This window comes from Peromyscus leucopus, chromosome 3, assembly GCF_004664715.2.
Source record: "Peromyscus leucopus breed LL Stock chromosome 3, UCI_PerLeu_2.1, whole genome shotgun sequence".
Taxonomy (NCBI): domain Eukaryota; kingdom Metazoa; phylum Chordata; class Mammalia; order Rodentia; family Cricetidae; genus Peromyscus; species Peromyscus leucopus.
Genome location: NC_051065.1, coordinates 4,329,479 through 4,351,581, shown reverse-complemented (window position 1 = coordinate 4,351,581; position 22,103 = coordinate 4,329,479). Strand labels below are relative to the sequence as shown.

The 22,103-nt window shown below is 38.1% G+C and overlaps 1 protein-coding gene across 14 annotated transcripts in view; it reads right to left on the bottom strand.

Annotated features, from left to right (window-relative positions):
• Cadps2 (calcium dependent secretion activator 2) overlaps positions 1-22,103 on the bottom strand; it is a 552,385-nt gene that overhangs the window by 326,871 nt on the left and 203,411 nt on the right. For all 14 annotated transcript variants that reach the window (XM_037203488.1, XM_037203487.1, XM_037203485.1 and 11 more), the window contains exon 3: positions 9,442-9,774. In XM_037203488.1, the coding sequence (XP_037059383.1) occupies positions 9,442-9,774 (333 nt within the window). The remainder of the gene's footprint in view (positions 1-9,441; positions 9,775-22,103) is intronic.

Genomic DNA, 22,103 nt, shown 5'->3' with positions numbered 1-22,103 from the left:
AGGTTTTGAAAGCTTCTAGAGAAATGGAATCATAAACAGTAAAATTTAACAATTCACAAATATTTCTGGTTACCACTTCAAAAACATGAAGGCAGTTCTGCAACATTCTTAATTCTCCTTCAAGTTATCAGACTACAAGGGATTTGGGTGGGGGATATTTAGAGATCAAGATCTCAATTAACTTTGCTTTGACTTTTAAGTAAATCTAGGTAAGTCATTTTATTCAGTTAATGGAATGAGATTATCAAACATTGATGAAGGTTGCTTTGGGCAGAAAAGATTAGGATCTAGATAGCTGCAAAAATTGAGTTACTTAATCCTCTCAAAATCTAAATATAGAGAAGAAGCATTGCCATGAGCATATACAGCACTATGTACATACTCTTCAGGCTCCGGTCATGCAGGGCTGCTTATATCTTCATAGTTTGGAAGACCCTTAACTTCCTGTGTGAATGTCATTGTGAGCCACAACTCCACCTTCCATTTTGCGGTCTTTGCATGTGGGTCTCTCTGCCTCAGAGAATTTTGGCAATTAAGCAAAATTCTCATTTGGTAAGTTTATGACATGTCTAATTATATTATCCTGCCTTCCTCCAACTCTGCAGAGTGGAGCCATGCAGTGAGCTACTACATCACTACGGCATTTACACAGGCAAGCTTTTAAAAATGAAGGCTAGCAAATATCTAGATCTTATCTGTCACTGTATTCCTCTCATTTCACACAATTCATCGAGCACATTATCTATAATCCATGCATGCTTATGGACAATGAGCTTACTAATTAATTTGAACATGCTATATTCACCTTATGTCATATTTTAAAATAATCTTTAATGAACACATTTAATTTCTGGTTAAAGAAAATCAGCTGACTGATGCAACTTAATGCCATTTTTTTGTTAAGCTATGTAACATAAAATTGTTAAGTAATTTAGACTATAAGGTGCCTATCTTTAATATCTACTATTATTCCTATCACTGCATTTTGAATACTTTTCTGAAATTAGACTTTCAGGTGACAGCTTATTCTTTGTCCTTACTTATAGCACATTTACTATTCTGGGCTAAATCATGGCTAATGATCTGTAGAGCTATGATGAACAATCTGGATGTGCTCTTTATGACATGTCCTTCTAGTTTCCCATCTGTATTTCTCCCTATCATTTTGTTGCATGGGTGTGCACCAGTACAAACGTGTCCTTAAACCAAATGACAACTGGTGTTAATATTATAATATCTAATTTATGGCAAAGCTTAGATTATTATTTCTTAGAATCTGTTTTGTTATAATTTTGTAACAAGTATATAATATATATGTACTTTTTAAACAACTAAATCATTATTTTTCTTTCAACCATCTCAGACTTCATAGCTTTAGCATAGCATGTTATACCTCCTAACTTGGAGTTTTAGGATCTTCCTTAATGCCTTAATTCTACTAATTAATAAGATACTGGTTCTGACCAGAAATAATGTTAATGGCTGTGCTTCTTAAACATTAGCTTCCTGTTTTTAAGCCAGATGCTACCATGCAGCTATAGGACAAGGGATCTGACTACATGACTTCTAGCATGTGTCAGGGGCAGCCATGTTGGTAGAAAGCTTGCTTACTTAGTACTTTTGACAAGGTGCTAAGCTGTATACAGAGACTAAGGAGCTCCCTGTCTCTTTGACTACCCTTCTAGTGATAAAGATCCAAGAAGTAGCCATGGAAGGAGAGTGGAAGGCTTTTTTTTTTAAATTTATCAGACCTTTCTCTCAAATTGAGGGAAAGGTTTTGCGAATGGAAAATGTCAAACACTTCTTCCATCTTCAGTAAAACAATATCAGCACATCTGTGGCTTTTCTGTGTCATCTACTGGAGAAACAAAACACAAATCACAAAAGCTTAGTGATCAGGGTACACAGAGCTTAAGAAAATACATTGTGGGCTGGAGAGATGGCTCAGAGGTTAAGAGCACTGGCCGCTCTTCCAGAGGTCCTGAGTTCAATTCCCAGCAACCACATGGTGGCTCACAACCATTTATAATGAGGTCTGGAGCTTTCTTCCTGCATGCAGACACACATGCAGGCAGAACACTGTGTACATAATAAATAAATAAATCTTAAAAATACACATTATGAAGTCTTTAGTACAGAAGGAAATGAGGGATTTTGAGGTAGAAAGGAATGAGTCCCCTGGACAAGAACGAGAAACACAAAGGTTCTGTCACAGAGACATAGGGTCCATCAAAAGATTTAACCAAGTAAAGGCACCCCTTCCCTTTTCCAGCATTGCGATGGATACATCTCCAACATCTCAGTGGACAACAGCCAAGACAGATATGGCTTGGGGAATGTTATTTTAAGGTGTGTTACTTTTGTTTATGTTGCATTTGTTTAACTCTGTAAAGCTGTGAATATTTTGCTTGTCTAAAACACCTGATAGCCTAATAAAGTACTGAATGGCTAATAGCAAGGCAGGAGAAAGGATAGGTAGGGCTGGCAGGCAGAGAGAATATACAAAAGGAGAAATCTGGGACAAGGAGATCTAGGAGCCAGAGAAGGAGGAGGACATCAGGGGCCAGCCACCCAGCTACACAGCAAGCCACAGAGTAAGCATAAGATTTACAGAAGAAAGAGAATGGGAAAAGCCCAGAGGCAAAAGGTAGATGGGATAATTTAAGTTAAGAAAAGCTGGCAAGAAACAAACCAAGCAAAGGCCGGACATTTATAAGAAATAATAAGCCTCTGTGTGTGATTTACTTGGGAGCTGGGTGGCGGGCCCCCCAAAAGAGTAAAATACCAACATCATTTTGGCACACCAACATGGCATTTGAATATCCCTAAGGCCCGATAAAGCTAAAAAAAAAAAAAAAAAAAAAATACAGCTCCTTTAAGAGTTTCTGCTGGATAGTTTCTGCCAGACACTGATACCTTGAACAGCTAGTGAGTTAAAAAGGAACAAAAAACTAAATAAAAACGCCTGGCATAGAACAAGCACCATCATTCTAGAGCTCTAGGAAGGTTGAATGCAGTTCCTGGTCAAACAAACCTCCGACAGGCTGTGAGTTTCACACTTGGTTTTCATGACCCAAGAAGCAGGTAGAGCCAGCTGAGAGCCATGTATGGAGGATCCAGGTGTAGGTTAGCAGTTTAAAGGTTTGCTCATAAGGTTAAAAAAAAAAAAAAAGCTGAAGATATACAGTAAAAGAGGTCCAGACTGAAAAACCTCTAAACAGGTTACAGTGTGTTTAAGAATGTGTGTAGGCTTAAGAAAAGAAAAAGGGTATAGTCATAGAAAGAAATGAATAGTTTAAAAATAATAATAAAATCTTTAAAGAGAGAGTAAAAGTAATATAAAAGAAAAAAGCCACATAAGATGGGAAATACACAGGGAGTCTGGATCCTGTATGTTATTGTGTTGATTTTGAATTTTTTTGATTGTTGAAAAGCAAAGGAGAGCTGCTAAGAGACATGGAATTGAAACAGGGACTGTTGAAATAAATCAGCCTATATACTTTAGGAATGCCTTAACTTTTAAAAAGTCAAAAAATATATTTGCCAAATGGAAATAAAAAATACTTTGGAGTTTTGTTCCACAGGAGATAAGATGCTGTGGATTCCTTCTGGGTTAATATGGATCAGGTTTGATCAGGGGAGACGTACTGAAACTTGACAGGTAATATCTATCAACAAAGGTTACTGCTGGTGTTCCCAGGACTTGGGATTATATTTGGGATACTTCATTCACAGACAGCAGGAAGCAGTTTGGAGAACACTATGTCCACATCACCAAAAGATGGGGTAGGGTGTCTTTGGTTATTTGGTGGGTTATGGATATTTGTTAGAATTTAAGGGAATATAGAAATGGAAGATGGAAGGGTAGATTGTCAAATATACTTTAAATAGGGTAGATTATTGAATCTACTATAAACTAAGGGATAGCAATTGATCTAAAATATTTTGTATTTGTAAGGACTTTTGTATATTGATACAATTTTTTTTCACTTTTTTTTTTATTTTACAACACCATTCAGTTCCACATAATAGCCACAGTTTCCCCTGTTCTCCCCATCTCGCTCCCCTCCCCCTCCCCCAACCCACCCCCATTCCCACCTCCCCCAGATGAAGGTCTCCCCCGAGGACCAGGATCGACCTGGTAGACTCAGTCCAGGCAGGTCCAGTCCCCCCCTCCCAGACCAAGCCAAGCATCCCTGCATAAGTCCCAGGATTCAAACAGCCAACTCATGCAACGAGCCCAAGACCCGGCATCACCACACAGCTACCTCCCAAACAGATCAAGCCAAATGACTGTCTCACCCATTCAGAGGGCCTGAACCACTTGGGGGCCCCTCAGCCTTTGGTTCATAGTTCATGTGCCTCCATTCATTTGGTTATTTGTCCCTGTACTTTATCCAACCTTGGCTTCAACAATTCTCGCTCATATAAACCCTCCTCTTTCTCACTAATTAGACTCCCAGTGCTCCACCAGGGGCCCAGCCATGGATGTCTGCATCCAGATTCCTCAGTCCTTGGATGGGGTTTATGGCACAACTATCAGGGTGTTTGGCCATCCCATCACCAGAGTAGGTCATTTCCTGCCATCTCTCGACCATTGCCAGCAGTCTTTTGCGGGGGTATCTTTGTGGATCTCCGTGGGCCTCCCTAGCTCTCTGCTTCCTCCCCTTCTCATGTGGTCTTCATTTACCATGGTCTCCTATTCCTTGTTCTCCCTCTCTTTTCTTGATCCAGCTAGGATCTCCCACTCTCTTACCCTCGACCGTCACTCTTCATTGCTCCCACTCATGACCAATTTAAGTTAACTTTTGTTACAACTCTCTCTCTCTCCTCTCCTCTTTTCTAAAGGATTTTTGTATATTGATACAATTTTTTAAGGATGTTTTTGTTACTACATATTGTTTGTATGTTTGTACTCTTGTTTAAGGTATTGTAACTATGCAGCTCATTTAAAAGTGTAAGGTAAATTTGTAGTTTTTGAAAGCTATTATTATAAACTATATAGGACAATCAATAAGCATAGGTCAATAGCTAGTCATTTAAAACAATCAAATTTATAGATATGTTAGGTATGTGTTCTAGGTTAAATATATATAATTTAGCTAGTCATTTAAAACAATCAAATTTATAGATATGTTAGGTATGTGTTCTAGGTTAAATATATATAATTTAGATAGATGGTCTTCAAATACTTCAAAGAACTATAGAATATAGCATTTAAAATGTTTTGTTAACTTAAAGTTTTTCAAGATAGTGAGACACATCTGCTTCATGCAGCACCAATTTCCTTCAGAGAAGATGATGATGGAAAATGCAAAAACTCCTTATGGTGTCTGCTTTCATTGTGGCAAGGATAGCCACTGGGCAAAGAAACTGTTCTTGCCTTTGACTGCTGACAATGTGCTGTGCAGACTGAACATGCAAGACATACAAGGAAAAGACTGTTGAACTTTGCCAAAACAAGGCAGAACAGTCCTTCCAAAATTCCTGCTTCACAGAAGAGTCTGCCAGACATTCTGCAGGACACAGAGGAAAGTGACTGATGAACTTTGCCAAAACAAGGCAGGACAGTCCAAAGCTCCTGCTTCATAGAAAAGTCTGTCAGATATTCTAGGCCTGTAGGCTAAAGATGTATGCCCCAGTGTTGCAGAGGAACTTTGGAAGACTGTCCAGGCAGTGAACTGTCTCTGTTGTTAGATAATATTACAAATTTCTGGGTCTTTGATGGAGTTGAAGACTAGATAGTTATAGTTTCAGTTTTCCTTAGTTATGATAGACAGTAAATTATGTGTACAACTTTGGAGTCACTAAGATGGATGGATGGTGGAGTGCTTTCTCTGAATTTTCTAAATGTAAATAAATATTGTAAATTAATTCTTACTTGATAACTTTTTGTTGTATGTAGTTATATTATGTTGGAGTTAAAAACCTTTTTTTTTAGACAAGTTGTAGAATATTATTTTAAGGTGTATTACTTTTGTTTATGTTGCATTTGTTTAACTCTGTGAAGCTGTGTTACTTTGCCGGTATATAAAACATCTGGTAGTCCAATAAAGAGCTGAATGGCCCATAGTAAGGCAGGAGAAAGGATAAGTATGGATGGCAGGAAGAGAAAATATATAGAAGGAGAAAGTGGGAAGGAAGAAGAAATAACCAGAGAAGGAGCCAGCCACCCAGCTACACAGCAAAGTCATGGAATAAGAATAAGATTTATAGAAGTAAGAGAAAGGGAAAAGCCCAGAAACAAAAGTAGACGGGATAATATAAGTTAAGGAAAGCAGGTAAGAAAAGAGCCAAGCTAAGGCCAGGTGTTTATAATTAAGAATAAGCTTCTGTGTGTGATTTATTTGGGAGCTGGGTGACAGGCCTCCCAAAAGAGCAAAAAACAACTAACAACAGATGTGAGATACAGACTCTCTGTGAAAAGCATAGGGAAGCTCAGAGTCAAAAAACATAGGAACAAAACAAATATGGATGGAGGAAGAGTTAAGGAATCCTACTCCTCACTGCTGAACTATTTCCTGCTGATAGAATCAGAGAGAGAGAGAGCAAATCACTGCCTTCAGTTATGTACCCACTGATGATCCCACCAGGCATAATGACACAGTGAACACCATTATGGTGAGTAAATGAATTATTTGCAGTGTTACTTTATTATTAATTAATTCTTAATTTATTCATCTAAAATTATTCACAATAAAATTAGTGATGCAAAATAAGGAGCATGAATAGGACACAGAAATTTTAAAAGAAAGATTTGCATAAAGGTTAAAGATAAACATACATACATTATAGAAGAAGTCACTTCCAATCTAGTGGTCACACAATGGCCCTGGTTAAACTAAGTGCATCATAAACAAAACCAAAGTCTTGAATGTGGGAAAGGGACAGGTAGAAATGGGTGGAGGTTGCTAGAGATGGAAGGGAAGTGATAGAGTATGAGCAAGAGAGAAAACTGAATACATTATAAACATGTATAAAACTGTCAAATACAATTAGTCAGTTAAAAAGAAAAACAAAACATAAACACAAGCATACTGGGGGCCACAGAAAAAAGGCACAACCCAATCCATGGTCATATTAGGACAATTCTTGAAAGCCTTATTAGCTCAGATCCTATCACCTGATATAACATACCTGGCTTTCTAGACCAATTCAAGATGCATGTAAAGAGATGAAAAGGACTCTGAAGGGACAAAGCAAACATCTGATCCAAAAGCAACTGTCAAATGAGGAGATTTAATTACAACTATTAATATGCTGATAGTCTCAAAGGAAAAAATTTAAAACTCAACAGAAAGTGCTAGTGCTAATAAAAAAATCACTGTAACAGTAATGAAGAACATTTTATGTATAATAGAAAAGTTAACTGCTTAAAACAATAATTGTCACAATGTATTGAATGACTATAGCATATCATAATCAAAATGAATTATACCAATACATCATAAGAAAGAACGAACTTGGGAACACTGAATTGTAGGGAAGCTGAATTGTACTTAAAATTCTCTAGTGTCACATGAGGGATGACTTGGGTTCTTTTAAGATCTAAATGTATAACTTAGGATACCTAGTAAATATACTTAAAACTGAATATGTGTGCCATATCAAAAGAATATATACAAGGAAATCACAACACGTATTAAAAGCTACAGAAGACAGAAAATGAGATAGGGACAAAGGAAAATAGTGAGGTTGTGGCAATGGATTATATTATTTAAGTCAACTACAGTAATGAGTGGTTTAAACACATGCATTGGAAGGCAAAACTATCTGAGTAGGTGCAAACAAAACAAACCTTCAAAAATCAATTACATCTTTGAAAATAAAGAATTATGTTAAAAGTCAACACAAGGAAAAAATATCCACCTCTAATCATAGGAAAGCTGCAGCTAGATCCATCCATTAGTCTAAGACAAAGTAGGCTTTAGAGAAACAAAAAATAAATCATGATAAAGGATGCAATTTTACAAGAAGTCAGAACAGGTCCTAATAGACATGTCTACATGAGGCAAATTCTGATAGAATTGAATGAAAATATAAAATCCACTATTACATCAGTGATTTGAATTGGAAGTATTGTGTGCTACAAGTCACAGAAGAGAGAAATTACAAGGTCCAAACCTCAAATGTAAGAACAATCTTATAAAGAAGACAAAGGATTTTTTGTTAATAACTATTACCCTATAATATGTAGAATTGTATTTTATAGGCCTACCATAAGCAGTATAAACTGGAATGGGTAGATAATTATTTGGGGGGTTCTACCACTCCACTCAGTTTGGAACATGGAAAGTGGTTTGTTCAGCTTGTTTTCTTTAACTTAGTGAGACTTTTGATAAATAAATTTTCTCTAAACAGCTACTGAGTGATTGAATCTCAATTTTATTACTTAGTTATGTTCATCAACATTACCTGTTCAAAAGGCCACCTATGGATACTATGAGAGCAATGTCTTAGGTGTACATGTTTGTTAATATAAGACTGTGATGTGCAGTCATCCTCCACTATCAAACCACCACCTGGCTTAATGACAACGTGAAAACAATCATAGCGAGTGCACAAATTGTTTGTAGGGTTAAGTGACATATTAATTTATTATCATTAACTAATTCTTAATTTATTAATCTAAAATTATTCACAAATTGGTTGATCCAAAGTAAGGAACATGAATAGGATGCAGAAATTAAGAAAAAAATGAATTTGCAAAAAGATTAAAAATAAATATGTATACAATATAGAAGTACAATTCTTAATGAATTTTAAAATGGTAGAATTTCAGTAATTTGAATTGTATATTAGGGCTGATGTATACACCCAAAATAAGCAAGAAATGCAAAAAATCTAAGGAATACATTATTAGACAAATCATTCAGTCTAAAAATGAAAACCATATGAGATTTTATTCAATTTTTCATATGCATGACTAGAATAACAACTTAAGAGAAAACAAATTATTAGTTGTCATTGCTTTAAATTAGCCAGTTTAACAATCATCCTCAATTCATTTCTTCCACGCTGAGGTAAAGAAAAATATTTGAAATTTCAATTATTTCTATAATACTCTGAAGACTAGCATCATACCTTTATGACAAATTATTTTGCACTGAGGAGCACTGGCTTATGATATATTGGGGACATTGTTGAGGCAGCAGATGATCGTCATTTTTCTATTCAGGGTTCACCCTGTATATGCCTAGTAGGCACACACTTGATGTCCTTAAGTAGGACACATGCGACTAATTGTGACTCACTAATGATACTGACATTCTTCTCCCTCCACTCAACTTTTTTCAAAGATGCTTTCAAATATCACTCTTCGATTTATTAAAATTCAATCTCACTCAACTATTCAAGAAAATTGATTGTAGGGTGTAAAACACTTCTTCATAGGGTAATAAACACTCAACATTCCTTCCACGCATCAGACATAGCACTTACCTGGCATGCATTATAAAGTAGCTGGTGTTCCAGTTTTTTAATACCCAAGATCTGCTGGAACATTTCATAGAGCTGCTCCTTGCTCAGAATAAGCTCAGACACGGCACTCAGGGTCATCCTGTTCGGTTGTTTACACAAGTCTTCTTCACCCCTGTAAATGGCATCATATTTGGCTATCCATGAGCTCAGCACAGTCTCCTTGCTTAGGCCATCTATTTCCGGCAAGCTGCGTACACGTTTTTCTATGTTTTTCTTAAACACCTCTCTGAAATCATTAGCAGAACATCCTCCACTCTGAACCATTCTAGCCACTCGGTCACTCTTTAGAAAAACCTGAAAAACAAAATCAAACATATCTATAATTAGGTATGGTCACTAATACCTATGCTTTAAGCAATCTAGACAGGGCACTAAATGTTCTACCATGGCTCAAAGTGTATAACACAAGTATGTAGAAATATTGTGTTCCCCAATATATTGTTCACCCTAATAAACTTATCTGGGATCAGAGAACAGAATAGCCATTAGATACAGAGGCCAGAAAATGGTGGCACACACACCTTTAATCCTAGCATTCTGGAGGCAGAGATCCATCTGGATCTCTGTGAGTTCAAAGCCACACTGGAAACAGCCAGACATGGTGATACATGCCTTTAATCCCAGGAAGTGATGGCAGAAAGCAGAAAGGAATGTAAGGCATGAGAACCAGGAACTAGAGCTGGTTAAGCTTTTAGGCTTTTAGCAGCAGTTCAGCTGAGATCCATTTGGATGAGGACTCAGACGCTTCCAGTCTAAGGAAGCAGGATCAGCTGAGAAGTTGGCAAGGTGAGGTAGCTGTGGCTTATTCTGCTTCTCTGATCTTCCAGCATTAACTCCAATAACTGGCACCGGATTTGTTTTTTATTAATAAGAACTTTTAAGATTCATGATACACAAGTATAATACAATACATGGCAACATATGAACGGAGTCCCACATCTCTCAAAACTGTTGAAAAGCTGAAAGAGGCAGTATGCAGTTCTGAGGAAACGGAGATAACCTACATATTTCCCATCTTCTGAAGGTCAAGGACACATACACAAAAGTAGAGTCCCAATGTTTGTGAAAATGGGCCTTGAAGAGAGACTCTAGGGCTCTGTCTCATTCCTCTGCTGCTTGAGAACAGCGAGAAAACAATGGTCTAGGAAAACACAACATCCTCTGGCACTTTGACTTAGAGCAATGGTTCTCAACCTTCCTAATGCTGTGACACTTTAATACAGTTCCTCAAGCTGTGGTGATCCCCAACCATAAAATTATTTTCGTTACTACTTCATAACTATAATTTTGCTCCTGTTATGCATTTTAATATAAATATCTGTGTTTTCCAATGGTCTTAGGTGACCCTCGTTCCACCCCCAGAGGGGTCATGACCCACAGGTTGAGAACTTCGGACTTAGAACTTCCCAGATTCAGAAACTAGAAGAACTAAACTTCTGTTGTTTGTAAATCTCTCATCAGCTGGTCACCTCCCTCATTCTCACTCAAATTGTTAAGAAAGTAGTTGGAAATACATGACCAACTTTCCTACATATATTTGGGAGTCCCAGGTAACTCTGAAGTACACAGGGTGTGGAGCCCAACAGTTTTGTAGAACTACAACTGAAGTCAATAAACATCCTATGTAGCTGTTAACCCAAATTACTTCATGACTCAGAGGTCAGAGATGTTTGTATCTTTCTCTGATTTCATCAGCGCCACAGCGTCAATACTTGTCTGATAGCAAGAGAAAATGGATATGAGGAGAGAAAAAATACCTGTAAGACAGTTGTGAGTTTCTACTAATACTAGGTAAGAATATAGCACATCTAATATTTATTATTACCAGGTAACATAATCAACTAAAGAGCAAAAAATAATTACAGAGAAACAGACTAAAGAAACATATAGGGGAGATGGGTAGCAATCAATAATGTTATATTTTGAAGAATCACAAGACTTGGTACTGATCTTTCTCTTCTAAGTTATGAATCTAAAGACCATTGCAGATTCATTAAACAACTGTTTTGTCAACGATATGCATATGAATCCAACTATTTTGTCACAAATATTAATCATATTATACTGTTATTGTTTCTGTTTTCTTCTTATATGACAGAATTTTTCCAGAAGAAACTGAAAAACTAATGCAACTACCATGTATTATTACATGCTGCTACTACTATGCTTATTGGACAAAAATGTCAATTAAGTTAGTGTGTGTGTGTGTGTGTGTGTGTGTGTGTGTGTGTGTGTGTGTTCACATGCCCGCATACATGCATGCATGTGAGGGTTAGCATATCAAGTATCTTTATCACTCTTCACCTAGTCCTCTGTGGCCAGGTCTTTCCCTGTATTGTGGCTTTTGTTTTCTTAGGTTGGAAACCAGCCAGCTCTAGTTACCCTCTAAGGCCTGGTCTCTCCATGAACCTGTGGCTTTCACTCCATTAGCTAGACTGGAAACTAGCCAGCTGCAGTGATCCTGTCTCGACTGCACCTGAGCGCTGGAATGATAGGCATGTAGGGAAAACCTGTAATAATATGGGTGTTGGGTCCCTATGATTGTGCTGTGAGCATTCTTGACTGCTGAGCTGTATCTCCTGCTCCCCAAAGGGCAAGTTTGTTCCTAAGAACTCACTCAGAATGATTACGTACTCTTAAGTTAGGATTACACCATTTGACTATTCCACCACATCCATATATATGCAAACCAGCCACAAACATGTACCATACAAACCAGGTGACTCACTTGTCCCACTATCTGGCATATGTGGCCTCCTGACTCCAAAATTTTCCCAAATGTTTTACTTCTCTTTTGGGTGATTCACAAAAGCTTTTTTTGTTTCTTATCTCATCCAATTACTCTTAGATATTTTGGTCACTCGACTCCATACTACAGTATTAGTTGCTTCTTCCAGAGGCAATCACATATATAAAATATACACACAATGCATGCTATCTCTTTATAGTTATGGATCTCTTACAATCAGAAAGTCTTTATATCTTGGTTTTTATGTCTCCAAGCCAATCAAATTATATCTGGATAGGTATAAGAACAATGGTGGCTTGTACCTATAGACCCAGGACATCGCAAGCTGAGTGTGTGTGTGTGTGGGGGGGGGGTTCCTTTTCAGAGCCCATCTACACTGGCAGATTCCCAGTAAATTCCAGAGGCTAGAATCTCCCTGTAGATTCATTCACCCCAGAACTCTCAAGGAACAGATCCCCTATGTCCACCACTGTGGCAATGTAATAATTTATTGTTATGCCATGAAATATGTTTAGTGAGGTCAGGGTTTGGTAGAATGGAATTCTCTTCTGGATTTCTTCCTTCTTCTGTCAGATGCCCTGACTCCTATTTCTAATATTTCTTTTATTGCTTTCTTTGCCCATAGTAGCCATTCACTCTTGTTTATGCATTGCCTCTTGTTCATGTATTTCCTGTTCAATTTTATGTACTTTGCTTCTCAGTTGATTCAAGAAAAGAACTACTGGTGCTATATGTAATGTTGCTTCCCCAGAAAATACCTAAAGTTGAATCTTTTAGAAATTGTGTAATGTGTATACCATGAACAGTTCAGCAAAATATATATTTAAATACAAATATCTCAAGTCTTGCTACAGGAAAACTATTGACTTCTAATACTCTACTTGGGCAGTTATTTTGTTTTTTCACCTTATGTCTAACATATAGCCAAGAGGTAGAGTCCCCATTGGTGACCCTAGTTTTGAAGCAAAACCATGAATGAATATCTTTTCTGGATTGTTTTTCTCCTATAAAACCATAACCAAGGCTTCACTAACTCACTCCAACTATATAATTGACATTTGCTAAATGGTAACAAAATGCTAGGATTCTGCTAAGTGTTTGTGGCACACACATGAATCCATCAAAGACCAAATCCTGACAAGCTCACGCTCCCTGAGGGAGAAAGATCAACAACAAAAGGAAACAGGGCAAGAACAATAATAGATGCTCATATAAAAGGAGAGAAAACCAAAGAAATGGAGTTACCAACTCAGGTGGGAAGTGAGAGAGAGAATGGGGAGAGCCCAGAACAAAGACCTGTGTCTTTAACAGCCTGTGAACTGTGTAAAGATAAAAGGGAGAATGTTTAAGAAAAGTAAATAAATAGGAACCAAATGAATAGAAAATAAAACATTAAGATCTTCAAAGAGAAATTTGAAAACTTTCCTACTATATACAGATATTAAATATGAATGACTACAGCCAAAAAAATTTTAACCAGGAAGACCAGTAGGGATTAGAAGAGAAAATGAAGTGTGCAAGAGAGAAGTCCAGGTTCTAGTTGATGATGTTGTAATGGTTAACGTTGCTTACCAACTTGATTAGATACGGAATCAACTAAGGTGGGTCTGGAGAAGGTTCCCTAGAAAGATGAAATGAGATGGGAACATCCTACTGGGTAGGCAGCACTTCCCCAAGTGTGCATTCAATACATAAAGAGGTCAGAGGGAAAGCAAGTGCCGATTTTTCCTGTGGGCCTTCACTTCTTGCTAGTGTGACTGTTGATGAATTTTACTGACATCAGAATCTACCTTCTTCAGCCTTCCAACAAAGACAAGACCAGCAGCTCCCTGACTATATTTCTAGGCTTTCGGTGTTAAATGAGAACGGCTGAGCCATCCAGCCGCATAGCCTGAGCAGCCCTGCAGTCCACAGCCTGATGACCCATTCTATAGCATGTAGGCCCATCTATTAAATCCCCATTGTGATATCTATTCACTTTATCAGTTCTCTCCCTCAGTGGCAGTGGTTCTCAACCTTCCTCATGTTGTGGTGACTTCCAACCATATATTTATTTTTGTTGCTACTTCATAACTATAATTTCACTACTGTTACAAACTGTAATATAAATATCTGATATGTGACCCCCAAAGGAGTCCTGAACCACAGGTTGAGAACCACTGTTCTAAAGAATCCTTACTAATGCAGGGGCCTAGGGTGGCTAGATGACCTAGTGTGAACACATTGAGAAGAATGTTTCAAACAGTGGTGGCAGCAACAAGGGCAGATAGCAAACTACTAGATCTAAGACAGAGACCCACGACCAAAAGGAGACTGCAGCCTTGATGAACTAGCGCAAGGGTGACAAGCCTGGAGGGCGGCGAGGCAGGGAGGACAGAAGACAGAATGGTGGAATACTTCGTGAGGTACTAGATATGGAACCTAAGGCAGGAAAAATAAGACTTTCATTCCTTCTATAACTGTAACTACAATAAATAATAAAGGTGGAAAAGTGTATCTACTTTTTAAATCAAAATGGTAGATATTGTAAGTGTCAGGAATACCTAACTAATTTGCTTTGGGTAGTGGTCAGGAAAAAAATAAGTACAGTTAAGATAAAATAATAAAAGTACAGAGAAGAACAAAAGCCTTTAAATGACTAAATTAAATAAAACAAAACCAACAAAAAAATGTATCCAGTAGCAGGGAGGAGAATCATGGAAACAGAAAGCAAATACACACACACTAGCAGCTAAGCCAGGAGATACTTCCAAAGACAGCAGCAAGAAAGAACCAGAGGCCTCTAGAACAAACGGATCAAATGAAAACAGATCTGTTTGCCGTTTCCTGCTCCCAGGTCACCTTGGGCAGGGGACATTTACTGAACCGAAGATGGAAGAAGAGCCAGCTGCAGGAGGGAACGAAGGGGACCGGACACAATAAAGTTGATACAGGAACCCTAAATTGTGCTTTTAGAAAGTGTGAATGGAAAACAAAGTCTGAGAGAAGCATGTTTGGGTGGGATCTCTACTCAACCCCTGACACCCTGGCAACCCTATACAAGAGTCTGAAATGTTCTGGTGGAAGATCCACCTCAACTCCCCTCCCCCATCTCTTTCCCCAAACCTACCCCTTCAAAGCCCACCAAACACAGCTCCTCCCCCAGAGATGCTCAAGACCACTCCCACAGGGTATATAAGTTGCATCCCAGAAAACAAACATGTGGTTCTTCTGGTCTCTCACCGGGTCTCCTCTCTGAGGGGCCAGGGAATCACCCAGGAACGCTTAAACCTGGGCTTTTCTTGATTCTGTCTAATTTGGATGGCTGTGTTGGCGGAGAGGCCTATCAGGGTGCAAAAAGACTTATCAAAGCAGAGAGAAGCAAAGCTGGGAAATCACACTCAAGAAGTAGAAAAGGCAATTTGGTAGCACAGAAGGCTCAGCAGAACTAACACTGGGTCACTTCTGAGATGAGGTTGGAACAGGCCATGGCACTCTTTCTTGCTCTTGGTCCTCTAACATGTGCCCCGTGGGAGGAAAGTTGCTGTGAAACAAGGACCTGAGGTCCTCAGTCTAACAGCCCTTAATGAACAGAAGTCTGTTCAGAACCACGTCAGTGAACTGGAAAGCTAATTCTTCAGTCCCTATTGATCCTTGAGGTGCCTGCAGTAATAGCTGACAACTTGATCTCATCCTTTTAAGAAACCTTAAGCGCAAACACACAGCCAGGCTGCCTCCTAGATTCTTACTTGAGAAAAGACGAGACAGTTCATGGCTTTTATGCTGATAGTTTTGAAATGACTTGTTCTAAAGGAAGAGATGCCTACTCACACATCCACAAGGCATATCCTCTTACTTCACTTGGGTCTCACTACCATCATCTCTTAAGAGGAATCTCCAGTCCTATTGTAACTTGCTATGCTATGTTTGGTTGATATCCCTGGGTGGCCTGCTCTTTTCCAAAAGGAAACAGAGTAGTGAATCTGGGGGAGACAGGAGATACAGGGAAGGGCCTGGGAGGAGAGGAGGAAGAGGAAACTGGCTGGGATATCTATGAGAGAAGAATAAAAAAAAGGGGGGGGGAATCCCTATCCTCCCTCTATCTCTCATTCATCATTCTTTCCCTCCTTACCCTGTTTTATTCTTTTGCACAAAACACTGCTGACATCTATTGATTATATGTTGTCCCAAAGTAAAAAATAGGTGCCAATAGGGTTGATTCCATTTTGTTTGCTGATGAGTCAAAAGTCTAAAAAAAAAGCCTGTCACTTATCAGGATTCACAGAAAGGTGTGTTGAAAAATGTAGTAACTGCCTGAAGATGATCAACTCTTCGGTAACGAAGATCGTGTCCTAAGAGATGGATAGCTGCAGGAGAGACACCAGGGAATGCACAAATCTGTAACCAAAAGCAGAGGTAAAGCCATGCTAAAAAGGCAGCGACTCCAGAAGAGCTTTGTGGAGAACAGTTCTCTTGGCTCTGTACACAGAAGGCAGGGCCTGCTGCCCTGATGGTACACTTCCTTTCAGGGGTATCACGCTGATCACCATCTGACAGTTCTGGGGCACTCCACTTTGCTTCCAGCGTCTCCACAAAGTGTGACCCACTAACACCCCCGTCCACATTCACTGTAAGCTACAGACAGAGACCCCTAATATTACTGAGTCCTCTTCTTATAAGCCCTAAGGGCACTTTAACTTCACAAGTCTCAAGTCAGTTTAAAACATTTCCCCACACCTCTGTGCCTCCCCTTCCAGTGTTACATACCGATTTCTATCCTTGAGACTTGGGAAACATTCCTGACAATCCCATTTTCCTCAGGCTATTTCTGCTCACACACAATTTGTCACTGTACTCCACTCATCCTACCCTAGGGGTCCTCCAATCGCCTTTCACCTCTTTACCTCCCCACAACAGTTCTTCATGTTTCTTCTTATGATTAAACTGTCAACTGACTCTTCACTGGTTTCCCCGGCTTGGGAGATTTCTGGCAGTTAGCAAGTCCCACTATTACTTTACCCAACACATTTTCTTCACCGATACAAAAATAATATTAAACAACAACAGAAATCTCAGGTCATGTCAACTAACCAATTTAAAAATAAAATTAGTACCAAGGTTTCCATAGCCTTACAAAACTGCCAATTCTCTATCTTACCTGGAACTCACTCTCTGTGGATCTGTCTCCATGCTCTAGTCATCCAAAACTTTTACAGTCTATTTTCTCATCATTTAATTATCTTCAGATCTCAGAGATTCCTCCACTAGCATGACCAGATCTTGGCTTATACATAAAACTTCCTTTTTCCTTTAAAGTATTTTTCACATTGCAATTACAATATTTAATTAACAAGTGGATTCATATGTTTTAATCAATAAATCCCACAAAGTCAGAAACTATTTCATCTCACTGTCTGTAAGGCCTAAGCATCAAGTCACACACAGAGCAAGCACTTATAAAATACCTATTGGATGAGCAAGCAAGCTTTGAATGAGTTGTTTGGAAGAGAAAGTGACTGGTGATCTAATTCTTCTATTTATTCTGTTGCATGCTTAAAATACTTAAAGTCAGGAAGGCATCATACTGATTCAGTTTTACATGCATGCATACAATGGGAACAATATCTCAGAAGGAAAGAATCATGAGAAAAGATGTCACAAAAATTGAGAAAATCCTAATATTGAGAGTAGGAGCCACAGTTTGTGGGTGCAGAGCTACAAGACAAGTGGAAGACAGGTCCAGGATGCAACCCAATGCCAGAGGCACCAGAAAAAAAAACACTGGAAAGGAGTAAACAAGTGAGACAATGAAAGAATATTTGTGAACACCAGTCACTTTCATAATTCATCCACTAACAAATCAATTAGATTTTCTATAATATGTTACAAGAAGAAAGTATAAGTCATGGAACTTATCCATTTGAATTGGAGATGAGAAAACATCCCAGAGGAAAGGGAGCAAAATTAGTATTGTCCAAGGGAGGCATGAGATTCATATTGTGAGCAAAGTACAATTGCAGTCTAATAATCAAATTTCCTACATCAAGTGTTGTTTTTATAGAAGGAATTATATATAATTTTTATAAATAGCTTTTCATATACAATACGTCACACAGTTAAGATACTGTGTGACACTGATATGTCAAATCTCATTAAAAGTCACATATCTTAATCCAACATTCTTTCACAACAAGAGCTATTATAGGCAGGCAAACTATGGCTACAGTCGAGGCTGGTCATAGAGCTGGTCTCTAGTCTTGGGGTTGCCACATAACAGTTTTCTGCTCTGCAACAAAAGATCACTTTTGACATTCTGTCTGAGAAAGCTCAAAGGTACTTAGGTGTAGGCTACATGGGAACTAAGCATACTTTAAAAAATGCACTGATGGACAGGCATTGTCTCTCTAGAGATCTCTGACATGATTTCATTCAATTGACACAATCACTCTTTGTTTTCTAGATTATAATTTTCTTTTTCAGACTAAGTGGTTTAAACAGAGAAGTAGCTAGACTAAGGACGTAGTGCCTCTGGGAAAAAAGAATGCGGAACTTGGCCTATGGATTTAATGACAATACTATTTTAATTATTTTTCTTACACCCCCCCCCATTGTATACCCAAGATGTTCTGCTGTGTACTGACCAACACCTGTGGAATTACCGATCAGTGATCTTCTTGTGGAAATTCCACACAAATCAATTCAGCATGGGTATGGGTGTTATCAACCTAACATTGGAGAGCTTTTAACATACCCTGTATGTTATGTTTCTCCACATTTTGGTGAAATTTAATTATACATGGCCTCTTGAAATGCCACTCTTCCCATTCATCTGCCTGGCTCATATACCAAAGAGATAATTGAAATCTTGACAAAGTCGCAGGGAACTAATAACAAAATTGAACGTGATGACTCTAAGAAGCAATGTCTTCAAAGGCCAAGTCTGCCTAGCTATCCAAATAAGATTTCAAATACACTTTTGTATAGAAGCACTTAATATGTGCAGTGCACTGATCTGAACTGCACACTGCTTCTTTTATTCAAAAGGATTTCATAATGACTAGAAAAACATTATCTTCTTGGCAAATCACTGTGGCTATCTATGAGATGGTTCCTGGGAAGGCTGCCAGCATGTCTTCAGGCAGGAAGATGTTGAGAAAGTACAAGAGTCCCACTTATAAGAGAGGCCCCTTCTCCTCAATAATGCCAAAGAAAACATTGTCTCGTGAGTTTCATAATTTGTAATGTCCTTGAAGAATCAAATTTAGAATGTTTTTTCTTAACTATTTTTCAGATGCTATCAATTCATAAATTCTATAACAACAATGGTAAATTGAGTATCAAAAAAAACAAACAATTCTTATTTTTGCAGAATACAAATTATATTTGCATCTGGTCACCCTGAATAACCAAACGCAGCCAGAGGTTTCTTTGATAGCACTCTGTGGCTTCATTTTCTCCATTCCCTAACGAACCTCCTCTTGACAGTTCTCTCTTCCATTGTCCTGACAAAGAAGGTATTTTCTGTTCCAAGAAAGGGAAACACTTGTTTGGTCCTCAATATCCTCTATCTGTTCCTTTCTCAATAAATACATATCAAAGCAAATCATGTTCTGGGTATGGTCATCACTACTGTGACAATGACATGTATTTGCCTGGGACAAACAGGCACACAAATGGATCTACCTTGATAAACACTGAGATAGTCATCTCAAGAGAGTGTAGTCAAATCTCGATGCTAGCTTAGGGAGAAGACAGTGGTTTATATTAGGCAGTCAGGGTACTTTTTAATAATGTGTATACACACACACACACACACACACACACACACATATATATATGAAAAAGGAGACATTAGATATTAGCAGAGATTCTTTTTGAATCTGTGAATCCTAAAGGCTTGGAAACTACTGACAACCAACCCCATTCCTTATCAAATGTGAAGAAACCCTCTTGAAATTGACCACAAATAATCTCCTTTACTAAAAAAGTTACTGTAAATAAAAGATACATCTAGACATTTTTTTTAGGAACCTAGAAAAGAATTCATCTCAGAGGACCCTTCCCTAGAACTAAACTAAATTCCACATATCAAATCTAAAGCTCTTGGAACAAAACCTAAAGCCAAAATTTGTCAAAATCTTATCAAGTTTTGCTGTAGGGACTAAGATGAGTCTCCTTCCATACAAAGAAAGACGCTACTTGAAAAATATAAGGCTTAGAAAAATAAATTGAGCACTCCCACCATGTTATCAATGTTAGGGAGTCGTTCCAAAGCTTTCTTCTAGTGTCAGTTGACAGTAAGTCCTTTAGTTTGCCTTCTCAGGTATTTTCCAACTTACTGATCAGCCTAAGACTTGCTCAGACCAATGACAAATTTTTCTTGGCCTTCTAACTACTAAGACTGAAATATAAGAATATATCAAGACACTTGTTACAAGCACAAACACAAAAGAATAGGTCACTGGACACTACCTGGTTTTCCAACTTGTGCGACAATACACAAGAATGGGGCTCTTAAAGGAGGAAAAGCCATGTGATCTCTGTGAAGTGAGGAGCAATAGTCTGCATTCTTTCCGTATTTAATCCAATGTCTCACGGCTTGATAGAAAGATTGAGCCATCTTGGGCTGGGCTACATTCTTTTGCAAGTTCTACCAAGAAAAGACTTTTGTGTTGTCTTCATTGTAATGGTATAGATTATTATTTGAAAAATTATTGTTATTAGTTTTAAATATAGAACATCTAGATTCCAATAATATAGTTTGCAGTAAGTTCTTAAGTTTTATTTCCCACAGTTAAATATGTCACCCCTCCTTCCATGTTAAAGGTGCAGTGTGTTCCAAACTGAACCGTGCCATTCTGTCCATCTCACTTGCACTCTGGGCTACTCTGCTCACCAACTGGGAAGTAAAAACGTAAAGCACATTGGAAGACCCAAGATTTTAAGATGTGGTATGAACCATAAGGGAGTGCAAAATCACGGTGTATCTGCTTCCTCATTGTTGGAATGGAGTGATAAAATTTTTCTCAGAATTATTTTTTTAGTATCAGATGAGCTAAAATGGATAAAAATAGTTGTCCCTGAATATTCCATAGAACTGCTCCTAGGATCCATCAGCAATGCTCAGACCTGCTACACTATTTGAATGTAACAAATACACATTCACTTCTATACTACAAATCTTCTCCATTTGCAACACCTAATACAATGTAAATATAGTCATTGTTCTGTATTAAGAGATATTTATAAGAACTCTTCATAGATTCAAAACAAGTGTAGTTTCCCCCTCCCAACATCTTCAAATCGTAGCTGTTTGAATCCAGGGATGCAAACATACATCGGTGGAAGGAAAATGCTTCAGTGGTATACATTCTTACGTGCAGTGATACTCAAAATGTGATCTGTGGTCCACACAGTCACTTGGACCACCAGGAGTAAACAGTTTAAAAACTTTACAGGTGATACAAGATCACCACGACATCCAAATCCACCAGTGTTTTATTATGAAAATGTTTAAATATATGGAAAAGCAGACAGAGCTGTTTTGAGCATACATACACCAACGATCTGGATTCTGCAAGCAACTCCTCACTTACAAATACCATTATCAGTTAAACTGTTTATTAGGGTAAGTCAAACATACGGTTTTCTATTGTAATACATTCCACAATTAATTGGAAAACCAATAAATATTGGCCATTTGCTTGAGATGCAATGTCTCAAAAAACTTCTCTTTTAGAAGACTAGAATACGAGGTTGACATGCGAAGCTGGAGAAGAAATTCTATAAGCCAAATCGTTGTATTTTCCACAGTATTACCAGGACACCAGAGAGCACATTACTACCCTCTCAGACCCCAGGTTAATAAAATGGTGAAGATGGCAGGTTATTTACA